The 13,554-nt window shown below is 39.0% G+C and overlaps 3 protein-coding genes across 5 annotated transcripts in view; all 3 read right to left on the bottom strand.

Annotated features, from left to right (window-relative positions):
- LOC116691050 (serum paraoxonase/arylesterase 2) overlaps positions 1 to 4,491 on the bottom strand; it is a 7,490-nt gene extending 2,999 nt beyond the window's left edge. The window contains exons 1-4 of the mRNA XM_032518368.1: positions 4,296 to 4,491; positions 3,995 to 4,062; positions 3,742 to 3,797; positions 3,303 to 3,468 (exon numbers count right to left, since the gene is read on the bottom strand). Of these exons, the coding sequence (XP_032374259.1) occupies positions 3,303 to 3,468; positions 3,742 to 3,797; positions 3,995 to 4,062; positions 4,296 to 4,378 (373 nt within the window). The 5' untranslated portion in view covers positions 4,379 to 4,491. The remainder of the gene's footprint in view (positions 1 to 3,302; positions 3,469 to 3,741; positions 3,798 to 3,994; positions 4,063 to 4,295) is intronic.
- The window catches only part of LOC116691048 (serum paraoxonase/arylesterase 2), a 25,516-nt gene extending 16,303 nt beyond the window's left edge, over positions 1 to 9,213 (bottom strand). The window contains exons 1-10 of one of the 3 annotated variants that reach the window (XM_032518365.1): positions 9,048 to 9,213; positions 8,870 to 8,940; positions 8,736 to 8,791; positions 8,013 to 8,175; positions 7,113 to 7,239; positions 6,730 to 6,933; positions 6,564 to 6,645; positions 5,566 to 5,694; positions 5,230 to 5,411; positions 3,045 to 3,055 (exon numbers count right to left, since the gene is read on the bottom strand). In XM_032518365.1, the coding sequence (XP_032374256.1) occupies positions 5,250 to 5,411; positions 5,566 to 5,694; positions 6,564 to 6,645; positions 6,730 to 6,933; positions 7,113 to 7,239; positions 8,013 to 8,175; positions 8,736 to 8,791; positions 8,870 to 8,940; positions 9,048 to 9,124 (1,071 nt within the window). In that variant the 5' untranslated portion in view covers positions 9,125 to 9,213 and the 3' untranslated portion in view covers positions 3,045 to 3,055; positions 5,230 to 5,249. Of the gene's footprint in view, positions 1 to 1,570; positions 1,574 to 3,044; positions 3,056 to 4,825; positions 5,412 to 5,565; positions 5,695 to 6,563; positions 6,646 to 6,729; positions 6,934 to 7,112; positions 7,240 to 8,012; positions 8,176 to 8,735; positions 8,792 to 8,869; positions 8,941 to 9,047 lie in introns of those variants that run through there. The other 2 variants (XM_032518367.1, XM_032518366.1) reach the window with 2 other exon arrangements.
- Positions 9,214 to 10,162: 949 nt separating this feature from the next.
- LOC116691055 (casein kinase II subunit alpha) overlaps positions 10,163 to 13,554 on the bottom strand; it is a 6,052-nt gene continuing 2,660 nt past the window's right edge. Inside the window, exons 10-15 of the mRNA XM_032518375.1 lie at positions 13,459 to 13,552; positions 13,172 to 13,273; positions 12,227 to 12,327; positions 11,969 to 12,117; positions 11,720 to 11,809; positions 10,163 to 11,031 (exon numbers count right to left, since the gene is read on the bottom strand). Coding sequence (XP_032374266.1) covers positions 10,676 to 11,031; positions 11,720 to 11,809; positions 11,969 to 12,117; positions 12,227 to 12,327; positions 13,172 to 13,273; positions 13,459 to 13,552 — 892 coding nt within the window. The 3' untranslated portion in view covers positions 10,163 to 10,675. The remainder of the gene's footprint in view (positions 11,032 to 11,719; positions 11,810 to 11,968; positions 12,118 to 12,226; positions 12,328 to 13,171; positions 13,274 to 13,458; positions 13,553 to 13,554) is intronic.

Raw genomic sequence — 13,554 nt, 5'->3', positions numbered from 1 at the left:
CTAACAATGCAGATCCCAGAGAAATGACCATTGTCTATTTATGTAGACACATGGTTGATAAACAATCGCAGTTAACGCTAACCTCTGTGACAATAACAGCGTGTTTCTTGTGGCTGCTTCACAATTAAAAAGCCCCTCCCAGTGTTTGTCTGGTTGGTGTCTTTTAATGTGAAGCAACAGCAGTGGACAATGTTGGGTTAGCATTAGCCGCTCTGATATGGCTGTAAATGACTATACAGTTTACAGTTAAATCTGATATCAATGAGATCAAAGTACAGACAGTAACACCGGATAACATACTGCATTCCCGGGAATAAAATCCCCTGTATGTGTGAAGACAATTTTAACCCCTCGTAGGAATGGCAAACTCCACCACTACCATCAAAATATGGGAATTTTTACTGAAAGTAAATACAGACCATAAATAATAGCAAACACCTGGTTTGATTTCATGGAAATTTTAAATATTCTAACTTTTAAAATGTTTTTTAATTCTTATTAATTGTATTTTCTATACTGAGTCAAAACTACTTAAGAATAGCTAAACAACCATGAATACAATTCAAATCTCTGGGGCAGCAGAGTAAAATCCTTAAAAACTATATTTTTAATCCATTTTACTTTTTCCAAGGGTCCTCCAAAGCCTGGTAAGTAATATAAATACAACCCAAAACTTATAAATCCAGGTCTCCTCCATTTATTTGTATTTATTTTTTATGAAAGTATGTTGGGTCTCGTTACCTGTAATTACATACTAGTAAACACAAGAGGTTTGCTTACCAATCTGCTGTACCACTAAAGGATTGCACTATTGCATATCTGCAGGGCGTTGTTGCGTGAGTCAACAAATTCCTTGCCAGGTCCTTTCAAGATAATCTGTGGTTGTAACAACTGGTTGTCCATTCTGTCCCTTGCTCTTTAATTAGCAGGATTACTATATACTGTAACTATTTGCCTTTATTGTTCTTCAACAGATTACAGCAAGTGCGAGAGACTCACTTCCACTTAATTTAATTTGGTATGCATTAGATGAGAGTTCATAACAACCACAGTGTCTTAAAGACATATTTTGAGGTAAACTGGAACTTTATGTCTTATCTTTTGTAAATTTTCAGTCTTTTCAAGCCTTTTTTGCACCATTTGGTCCAAGTATAAAGTATACACTTCACACAATCTTTCATTTCCAAAAAACTGATCAAGTGTGATGTCATGCACAGATGCATGTTTTTGTTGATGTATAGTTGTATAGAGATGTATGTAGGCTTCTTCAACAGGTTTAACCAGCCCTGGTCTCCCCCACCCTCACCACAGCCATTTCTCCTTCTTCCCTCTGCACACCTCCCCCTCGACACCAAAATACCCCCCTCCTCCTCCCCCACTTCAATACAATCCCCGACTCAAATCACCTCAGAACCAAGTAAGAGGACAGCTGAAGAAGCTCCGGCCCAGGAAAGCAGCCGGCCCGGATAAAGCATGTTGGAGACTAAAAACCTGCGCTGCAGAACTAGGGGAACCACTACAACGGATCTTCTAGCCTGCAGCCAGGGAGAGTGCCCACCCTCTGGAAGACATCCTGCATTGTTCTGGTTCCCAAGAACTACAGACTCTGAGCTGAACAACTTCCGACCGGTGGCACTCACTACACAGCCAGATGTTGGTGTGGAGGATGCCATCTTCTACATTCTACACCAAATCCATTCCCATCTGTATAAAAGAAGTGGCACAGTAAGGATCCTCTTCTTGGACTTTACCAGTGCCTTTAATACCATCTACCCCCCTATACTTCTGGACAAACTGAACATGATGGGAGTGTACCCCTATCTGGTAGACTGGATCAAGGATTACCTCACTGACAGGCCACAGTACATCAGACTGAAGGACATCATGTCTGACACTGTGGTCAGCCCCTCTTCTCTTCACCCTGTACACCTCGGACTTCTGTGTCACATACAAAAGTACACCGATGACAGCCATCGTTGGGTGTATCAAGGGTGACAGGGAGGAGTATCGGAGTCTGGTGGGGGATGTTGCTCTCTGGTGTCACACTAACTGCCTACAACTCAACACCTATAAAACAAAGGAGCTGGTCATTGACTTTGGGAGGTCCAGAACAAGACAGCGACCAGTCCTGCTACAAGGAGTTTAGGTGGCGGCTGTGCAATCATACAAATACCTCGGGCTGTGGCTGGATAATAAACTGGACTGGACAACACACACCGGCCACCTGTACAGGAAGACACAGAGCAGGTTGTACTTCCTGAGGAGATCTGCAGCAAACTGCTGTGGATTTTTTTTTACCAGTCTGTGGCTACCAACGTCCTCTTCTATTATGTGGTGTGCTGGGGGGGCAGTATATCCAAGAAGGACACCTCAAGACTGGACGAACTGATCAGGTGGGCCGGCTCTGTGGTCAGCATGAAGCTGGACTCACTGGTGATGATGGCAGAGAGGAGGACACTGGACAAACTGCTGGACATTATTGACAATGCCAGCCACCCCCTGCCCATTGTCATCAGCAACCAGAGGAGCCTGTTCAGTGGAAGGCAGCTCCTTCCCAGATGTAGGACCAACAGACTCAATAACCCCTTTGTCCCTCATGCCATCATACTCTACAACTCTTCACTCAGGGGGAGGAGGAAATAGGGTAAAGAGGACAGAACAGAACAGGAAGAAAGGGAAGGAGTGGTAGCCACTCTTTCACTGTGCAATTAAATAATTAATAATCTACTCACATACATACCTGGACACTCTAACTGCTCTTAACTGCTAATTTATGTTAAAGGTCTTTTCTAGCTAAAATTTAATTATTGTTTTTGTTATTCTTATACTGTATTTTCTCTACTGTATTTTTTATACCTCTTTATTTTCTATGCAAGTGTTTTGTAAGCTGCTGAAATGTGCTGCTGGAAATTCAATTTCCTTGCAGGAGTCATCCCAAAAGTATTAATAGAGAGAAGTCTAAGTCTATAGAGATGTTGCACCTGACTATTTAACTCCTCCCTCTGAATAATACACGCTTAGTGTCAAAACTGGTCTCACATCACATCTCAATATCCTTGGACAATTATGTACAATTTCTTGTTGGAATAATTTATCAGCTATATGTACAAAGTTGTTATTTATTCACTGTCGATACTTATAATCACAATTTATTCCTTTATGTTTGTACTGTATATACTGTATGTTGGCACTGCACTACAGTAGAATTTCTACAATCCATTTGAAAGAATACCTTCAATTGGACTGTGAGAAACTACAACTAAAAAGTATTCTGATTCTGATGATTCAGATGTGTACTTTACCTGCTTCATCGATGTACACACTAATGCCGTGTGGGTTGAAAGAGCTGAGGTCGAGCTCTCCTTTAATTTGCAACTCCACTGGAGTTGGCTTCGGGTGCAGCAGATCCAAAACGTACATTTTCCCTGGTTCATTGGAGAATGAAGGCATTCCAGGATAGTTCAACCCCTGAGTGGGAAACAATGCATGGAAGATGTTGGTGCAGATCAATGATTTTGCTTAAGGGCGTCATTACTTACTGAATTATGTCAACTAACAGGTAATCACAACTAATTTAAAACAGGTGACATATAATTTAACATAATGTAAAAGATTATTTTAAACATATACAGCCGAAAAGGAGGACATCCGGCGGAATTTCCAGAGGCACCGGAGCAATCCCAGAGGTGGAACGTCAAGGACTAAGATTTATGCAACTATGCAAACATTTTAATGACATACTGTGCTTAGAAAGGCCAGTCCATCTCTTAGTATTGTGATATCCTCTGCCCCATATTCTGCACAAAACAAAATAAAGCTGGTTAGACATTACCACACTGCTGACGCTTGACCTAATGTCAGTAAACTGGACTTCAAGCTCTTCATGCGAGGTCGCATTTTACAAGTCCAGAAACATGTTTAAATTAAAGAACATATGTGACATCTCAAATCCAAACATTAAGACACAGACTTAAACAAAGTTAAAAATGATTACCAATGTTCTTCAAATAATGACAGTTGAGGTGTTTCACAGGCACATCTCTGGAAGTGAGGGCCATTTGCCTGCAGAGAACATTTCAACATGACAAAGTATTTCATAGGAAAACAAAACATATCCTGCCAGTCATAATCTGTCATTTGCAGTGCTAGTGTAGTGAAAACTTGTACGTTCTCCTCCTCCTGCATTCTTATACTTTATCTATGAAACAGCTGGCAACTTTGATAAGCTGTACTAAACCTCTTTTATGTCTCCATATATGGTCTCTAATTTACTGCTACAAATAGTAAATACTTACTTTAGTTGAAGAAATCGGTGTCCAATGAACGCTGCAATAGCAGCAACAGCAGCAGCAGCAATTACCTTCTTCATGGCAGCCATGTTTAGAAGTTAAAGGTGAAAAAGGAAGCCTTCCAGAGTGCATTTACATAGTAGCACCAGAGATGGCGCTAGACAGTACCCAAGAAGCCCCATTACATTTGTTCTATATCACAATTATTCCAATAAATAAAATGTCTCACCCAGCAAGAGATATGGATATGGTAAGCCTACAAGTCACTTCATTATTTATTTAATCACACAATGTGTCACCACACACCTTAGAATTAAATAATTGGGCCTAATGATGAAAAGAATACTAAATTTAAATAGCAAAAAAAACAGATCTAGCTGTGGGTTAGAAGAGCATATGATTTACACGAAAAATGTCTATTAAAATGCTTTTTAATCAAGCCTCCTTTAAACCTGCCAGATTAATATACAATCATTTTGTGTGCAGTCATCTGCAAAACTTTTGAAACTTTTATTGAACCACTAGACAAATGACAGTTGCAGCACGACTCTCGTTTTACTTACATTCAAATACATGAAACAAATGTGACGATAGCAATTAAGACATGTAAACAATTCAGTTACAAATGATGCATCTGTACAGATTTCAAATATTCACGCGACCAGTAAACATATAATTTTCATGAAACACAGCAAAGCAAATGTTTGATTCAAAATTATGTTTCAGTACTTATTGCAGAGTGGTTCAAGTACCCAGGTAGTTTAACAACTTCTGTGTCCGAAACCACTTTCAAATATGCTGTTGTAACCAGGGCGTGGTGCTATACTGTAGAATCAGGTAAAGGCAACGCATCTACCTTCCTCCAGCTCCTCCTAGTGGATCTTCAGACACTCTTTTGTGGGTTTATTATCAGATCCTGTCTAGTACAACAGGAACAAACATATGTTTAAGGATAATTGCCTACTTCAAATCACAGCACAGGGCTTTATGGAACACCGTGCCAATGAGCAGCTTTCCCCCATAGGTAGCTGCTACAGAGGAGCCAAGGAGCACTTGGCCGTTGTCAGCGTACACCTGAGTCACGACTGGCTGATCGGAATGAATGTTCTGGATTTGGATGACCTTAAGGAGATATAATCATGAGGAAGGAGGATAGCTAGATGAATATGGATAATTAGACAGATCTTCTGTTTAGGTAAGCAGAATATGGAAGATAACAGTAAAATAAAATGTATATTGTTACGTTGTCAGGCCTTTCACAAGTTAACGAACAAACCTCTGATCCAGGCGGGTCCTTGGCATCAGACATTAAAAGTTTCCATGCGTTGGGGTGACAGCCTAACCACAGGTCACCAGTTTCAGGTTCAACTTCCACATTGTCACAGAGTGAACCCACAGCCACTGCCTGGTGAGGTGTCACAGACAAGGTTATGATTATACATGCATCTTGGTATCTTGACTTGAATAACAATTCTACTATAACGTGTTTTTCTTCTTAACTCCCTTACGGTTTAGCATCAGTGTTGGTTTTGCCGCATTTTAATCTCATTACATGAATATTTGCTGTTTGTGTCTACTGTTATATGTATTTTCAAAGTAAATGTTTCAAAATAAAATCTATGTATTTATACTTTGAGTTACCTCTAGTTAAGATGTAAACTTATAGCCTTTACAAACTGTATTAGACATAAATCAATTTCCTTTATCATTTAACATTATTGTAAAAACTGTCACATTTAACAATAAAAAGGCATGTTGAATGTAAAAACAATACTCAAATAATGCTGGAAGTTTCCTTTAAAAGGATGCTGTCTTTGCAAAAAAAATTATTCTGAAAGTAATGTCAACTAGAGATGGGTAATAAGTTACCATCTGTTGATTTTAGCTAATATAATCACATTGTGTTAATTGTTTCCCAAAGTTCTGATAATAGATTATTCCCCTAAATTATTTAATTAAAACATAAATAACTACTGGACAATATTGGAAAATTACTGATCGTAATGATTTATATAATGATATCCATTTCATCCATACTTTCTAGCCCTAAATGCCATCAGATTAAGAAATGTAGAAATAATTATTAGACTTTACAAATAATGTATAGTGTAATATTTGTATGATAATAAAATGAACACAAAATTAAAATAAACAAATTTAAAAAATGATTAAAGCTGATGAAGCATATTCATTCACCAGTCGTAAAATGAATTCTTGAAATGTGCCGTATGAAATCAGTGCACTTTCATACCGCTGACATTTAGAATTGTTTACCTTCACAGTGACCAACCCATTGTCTTCTTTCCGTTCCAGCACATGCACATTGTGGTCAAATAAATCCACCACATATATATGTCTGTAAATGAAAAATAATATTAAAATCAAGACATTCAGATATGTCAATGATAAATAACCATCACCCTGCATTTTGTATTCTTACCTTTTGTCTGGTGATATATGAATCCCATTTGCAAAGTAATATCCCTCAGAGACCACTTTTACTTCCTTAGGACTGTAGTACACAACATTACCCCAAGGCTGAGACAAAAAAGGCTCCAGCAAACCTTTAAGGAGTTCATGGGTAAAGTAGTGATCATTGGTTGCATAGAAGCTATCCACTCCCACTGCCACAATATCGTTTACACTGCATGGACAGAATTGAAAAATGACTTATTTTATGCAATAATTATGTCATTAAACACAATATACATTCATTTTTTTGCATAGCTATGTTATGAAAAGATGGGTAGTTTTACAAATATTGTTACACATTGACTACATCACCCTATTGTACTGCGTAAATCTCAAGTGCAGTCACTGTACCTGTGGAGAAGGTCATGTTTTATGGTTTTCAGATGCAGCAGTGAGTGGTCGTCCTCAACATATTGGAACAGCTCTACTTGGCTTTTGTGTTGAGGATGATTGACGACAAACAGGTATATTGCGTCATCTGATGAGGAGCAAAGAAAGCACTGTAAATAAAACTGAAACTGTGTGTGTGTGGGTTACCCATAACACACTTGAGATGAGAAACACATCCAATAAGCCTCATCTCCATTGATGATACAGCTGCATATATAGAGTCAGATATTTTTTTATAAGGTGCTGCAGATATGATGTAGGAAGGATGAAACAGCGACAGCATTAAAGCCTCAGGACGGGTGTGTGTGTGTGTGTGTGTATAAACATAAGAGGGACCTGCATGACTTCCAATTAAAAAAGAAAATTATTGAAGCTACATGAGGTACAGACACTAAAATGGGACCCATCAGGTCAATAAGTACAGGCCTACACTGGTAAAAGACAATGTCACATGGTTGGCAATGATGCCAAAATGTCCTCTTTTTTTGCCTTTTGCTTATTATAAAAAAAACAGTGTATACCAAGAAAAAGTAATCCTTCTCAATCATCACTTCTGACCCATTAGAAGTGTGTGGGGGTGTCTGTATCTGCAGAGACTCTGCCTGTTTCTGGGGATGTTTTGAGGTGTTAACAAAGACCCATTGGGCCCACTTGGGGCCAGTAATTCTTATTTCCCAAATCCGCTTTTCCTCTAGCACCTCACACAGACACACAATTCTAACTGACAGACAGGATGAAGCTCGGCATTCACTAATAATTAATAATCCGACAATGTGGAACCTTCCAGAGGAGGTGTGTCGGTGTGTGTTTGTGTGTGTGTGTGTGTGTACGTACATATGGGATACATAAGTGCTCGTATACCTTTTAGATCGGTGAATACACTGATGCCATGAGGGTTGAATGATTCCAGATCAAAGTTTCTTGGCATGCGTAGCTCTACTGGTTTCATCCGAGGATCTTCCATATCAAGGGAGAAGATCTTGCCTGGCACATCTGAGGATGGTAGTCCAGGATACTTCAGACCCTTGTGAGATAAAAATAAAATAAACAATTTAATTATGAAGAACATATGGATCATTGCAAAGTGGGTTACTCCGCTGTACCTAAATAACACTTTTTTCTGCAGTTTAAGGAACGTCAGCCAAGTACACTTCAAGAGAAAAGCAGATAAACTAATTAGTCTTTATGGGAAGTTCAGGCGGTTTTTAGGAGGAAGGATGTTTTAATCTTCAGAGATCATTGGAGGGATTAAACAAACATTAATTTAAGGCCAAGTATATCAATAATAGCTGCAACTATTAGTCGATTAATCGATTTTCGGAAAGAAAAACGGCCACCATTGATTGACAAATGCCAAAATGGCCTCAAACATGACGAATTTCTGCTTTGCTCTGTATAATTTCTCTGTTTGCAAGACATTAAAAAAAAAATCGTTCATAAATTGTACAATTATGTTAGTTCACACAAGTTAACGGCCATGACTGACATATTGAAAGAGCCTGGCCGTGATGAAAAAGCTCCAGAGTTGCACTGCTGTTTGCATTCCAGGCGTACATTTGGCTGCTCTACAACTCAAATACTTACAGTGCTGATAAAGGCCAGCCCGTTTCCAAGGATCGTTATATCCTCTGAGCCATAATCTGAAAGCACGACAATTACGCAGTTAATTTGAATGTTCCTCTCAAATTGTTGCTACATTTTCTCCAGGAGTTACTTACCCATATTTTTGAGCGCAACACAGTTGGGGAGGTGATTCTGCATCAGCTCCCTAGAGGCGAGGGTCATTTTCCTGCAATGTTTTGCAAAGCTACGTTACGGCAGGTGGCCACGATAAAACTTTGTTTTCCTAAAGAAAAACTCTTCCTCGTTTTAAGAATAACAAGAGTTTAATTTTACCTGAAGTTGACAATCCTCTCTCCGAGCAGCGCCGATAAGACAGCTATTACAAGCGAGATGAAGACTACCTTTCCCATTTTGGACTCACGACGGACAGTTTGACAAACTAGCTTTAACACCAGACTACTTCAGCCGAGGCGTGTCACAGCACGCGCAACTAATGCTGCCTTCACGACTATCGGAAATATGTGAACAAATCTGTTTATTTTTGTTGCTAGCATATGAACAAACGTCTTCTTTTGTTGTTACTGATCAACGTTATGTTGTATTTGGTACAATTACTCCAATTACTTACAAGGCCATTTTGAATTTTCCACATTGGCATTTGATGTGATACACCCATAGGCTGTATATGGATATGCCTGATGCACGACCCCTCTCTTTATCTTGCATCTACTGGACCATGTAACCCTGTATCGATATCTCCTGGTTGACAAGATAAATTAAAGGACATTTGTACTATGCTGTGAAATAAGAAGCCCACCAAAAGCAGACGTTTTTAGTGTTTTAGATTTCCAACATTAGTACCTGAATGCAGCATTATTCCGAATGGTTTGAGCCACTAGTTCTTATCCAAATTGCATCTCAAACTGCTCAATACTAGTTTCAATTAAAAAGTTCAGGATTTCGTGTGTTCCTAATATTGAGTTTATGCTGTTGGATCAGACAGTTTGCATATGATGTGTTCAGTACAGGTTCAGTCCTCGTGCGATGGAAGCAGTATTGTCCTTTTGAATGACTATTAGATGCTGTCAAATGGACTACTGCAAAGTTGTTACCATAAATGACATTAGACATTTTGTTTTTAAACTTTCTAGCAACGTTAACACCAACAGATGTGATGCCTCCATAATTCAAAAGAATAAAAAAAACTGTTGAATTAAAGGATAAATACATTGCACTCACTATGTTACAATGTTTATATATGAAGAAAGGTCAAGAAGCTGGAGAATCCACTTTGCTTTGATCACACATTAAATCATTTGGTGCCAAAATTAATTCTACATCAAATAGAACTTGTCTTGTGGGATACACTTACTATGCTGTCATATGCTTTTGATTCACTCATGACGTAATTCACTGAATGCAACCAGTCCAACAGACAGTACACTCAATAACATGTAGTGCCTGCAAAGCCCTGTTTAAATTGTTTATTTTTGAAGTTGTTTTTGTAGGTGATGACTCCTCCCAACATAAAACAAAAAGTTACAAAATTGTCTATGTAATCAAAATCATGTGTAAGAGACTTCATAAAAAACAAACATGAACACATACATACACATATAGAAGTGAAAGTAAGATAAAATTGGCAAACTATTGACCCTGTGATACTCAGCATTGGGCGCATGCAACCTGACAGTAACTGTAGAATATCTACAAAAGTCCAATTAAAGAATTATAGCATCTAACAACTTCAAAACACCAACAACTCCTGCACATTACATTGTGTGCAACCAGCGAGCACTGTTAAGTGGGGCACACCAGATTCCTGACTCGGTTTTGTGAAGTCTTGTAAAGGTTCACAGTGTAATACAGCAGGATCCCCATCAAACAGTTTCAAGCAAGACTGTATATTTGGAACATACAAAATAATTTTTATTATCCATTCTCTTCATGTCTACATCTTATTAGAAGTTTCTAGACAATGGCATTGTCAAATAACACACCCAAATTAATTCTAATAATCCTGACAGGTGCAACAATACATTTCTGTCAAGTCCCGGTGTCAAAATATAACTGAATGTGAAAAGCAATTTAAATCTTCTTCTGTTATTTTCAACATAAAAGGGGAGCCATGGCCCTGGGGCGCAGGTGAGAGCTAGGCAGGACATGGCCATGAGCACACATAAACACAGGTGAGGAAGTGGCTTCAGGGTTGAGCCCCGGTGGCAGCAGGATTGTGTGGGCCAGGGTGTTGGGAGCAGAGATGACAGGGGATCAGCAATGTTAGCCAGTGGCTGTGAGGAGGACATTGAGGTGATGCCTAAGAGAGACAGGGGGTTCTTTAATCATTTGATTATGTGTCATATTTAAATCACCGTATCAAACTAGAGATATAACTTTACATTCAATGCAAACTGCCCCCCCCCCCCCCACACACACACACAAACACAAATTAGTGTGACTATCAATGTAACTTTCTATGCAGCCTTTCAATATCTTACTTTACTTGCGTATACGAGATAACTTTCATAAAAAAGTCAGATTATGAGAGGAATAGCGCTGGGTATCGTTCAAAGATATTATCAATACTGGTAGCAATACCAATACTGTGACTTCAAAACTGGTTCCTAAACAATATTCTTTTTCCATACCAATTTTATAAAAGTAAAAATAAATGACAACATTACTGCACAAATCTTTGTATTTATTTGTCAGCTCATACTACGTGAGCCCCAACTGTGTGTGTTGCGTAGAGTTTATTCAACGAGTCTCTGCAATGTGTAATGTTAGACAGCCAATAACCACCATTATGGTAGAAGTGAGCTGCATGGTTATTGGCTCACTGATACTTATTAGATTTACTCCTTTAGTATTGAAATTGGGTACTGAATGACGAGGCATTTTTCGACACTCAATACTTCAGAAACAATTCGGTTGGTGGCTAAAAAGTATTCAGTTCAGGACCCAGCCCTAGAGAGGAACGTGTCATTCTGAGCGGGATTACTTACCAGCCATCATACTTGAGGAGCTGACCGGTGTGGAGCTGGCAGCCATCCCTCCAGGAGTCGCCCCTCTTCCCTGATCTTTAACGATGGGATCTGAGAACAAAAGTGGATTTAAGCCCCTCATAAACCAAATAACATGTGTTGACACAATCAAGCCACGTCCCATTGTGTACTCAAATGTGAGGCAATTTACTCAAGCAATAGGTAAGAGATGCAAATAGCGTATTTGATAATGGCGAGAAGCAAACTCACAGAAGTAGGGGTGATCCATGGCCTCTCTGGCCGTGAGGCGGGCTTGATGGTCATAGCGCAGCAGTTTGTCCAGGAAGTCTAGAGCCTCTGTGCTGACCAGGTGCTGGTTCTCGCTGTGCACAAACCTCTCCCACCTTTTGCGGGAGTGTCTATACAGAACAAACCAGGGATTGAGTGTTAATGTGAAGTATTTATTAGCTGAAATCTCAGTCAAAATATTTAATACACTGCCATGGTCAAATGGCTACAATGTTTTACCTTCCGAGAATGTCGTTGAACCGTGGGTCCAATTCAATGTTGTACTTGTCAATGTAGTCGTACAGGTCTTCGGTGCCGAGTACTTTTGCAATTCGCACAAGCTGCAAGTTGGAAGAAGCGTAATTCATCAATTAAAAGAGTACACTTACATATTTGCTTAAATCGTATGAAAAGGTATTGAGGGGCATGGATTTCATGGCAGTTTATAGTGTTTGAGTCAATAAGGTAGCGGGTTGGTATAGAGTGTATACATTATGTCAATACAGAGGTAATTATGGGAGACTAATAATATGGAAATAAACATCTGGTGAAATTTACAGTGTAAGAAGATTTTCTATTATTATTAAACCAAACTTACAGTTTAATATTCATTTTTTAAAGTATACACAGTTCGTCTAATTACTAGAAAAATAATTACAGTTCAATATCTATCCACAGTGTGGAAGTTGTATAAGATGATTACTTGAAAAATATTAAAATCTTACACAAAATTAAAACAACATTTGCTATTGTGTACAGATAGAACAGAAACACCATTTCAACTGCAGTGTCACATGAGCTTAAAAACACACAAGCCCAAAAAGAGCCATGGAATAAACTGGAAATTCAGTGTACAGTGTTAAGAGTGTATGTAGGGTACGCCCACAACACAAACAACCCCATCCATGATAGAAAAATGTGTTAGAACCGGTGTTCACTGGTGCAGACCTACATTTGTCTTTTAACCCTTTTGTTTTACATTCAGTGCACCAAAGAGAAAGACATAAACCCCCAGTGCAGAGCTGCTACGTGGCCTACGTCACGTGTAAGAAGTATGTGGATATAACTGTGTAAAAGTGACAAAACTACGTTTGCAATGTTTGTGCTCCAGGTACTGCTCTCTTAAAGCCATGTGTGTGACCCCATACACAAAAGACTACACCAAAAAGAACTGATTCTACATACCTGATCATAGTTGTCATGACCGTGAAAGAAAGGCTCCTTTCTGAAGATCATGCTGGCGAGCATGCAACCCAAACTCCACATGTCCAAGCTGTAGTCATACATCTAGAAATAATATAGAGGTGAAAAGGCTTGAACTGGCTCCATGGTTGTGTTAAAAAATAAATGAAAATGATCTCTTCATTAATACTATCTATCTATATAAATAAATAATCTCAAAGTGCCATTTTAACCAACTTGTGTAAAACCGGCATGACTAGACACGTGGAAGAAGACTATAGGAGGCTAACCTGGTAGTCTACCAGCAGTTCAGGTCCTTTGAAGTACCTGGATGCCACTCTCACGTTGTACTCCTGGTTTGGGTGGTAGAATTCTGCCAAACCCCA

This window comes from Etheostoma spectabile, chromosome 6, assembly GCF_008692095.1.
Source record: "Etheostoma spectabile isolate EspeVRDwgs_2016 chromosome 6, UIUC_Espe_1.0, whole genome shotgun sequence".
NCBI classification, from domain to species: domain Eukaryota; kingdom Metazoa; phylum Chordata; class Actinopteri; order Perciformes; family Percidae; genus Etheostoma; species Etheostoma spectabile.
The sequence above is the reverse complement of the archived record's forward strand: the minus strand, read 5'-3'. Positions and strand labels throughout refer to the sequence as shown.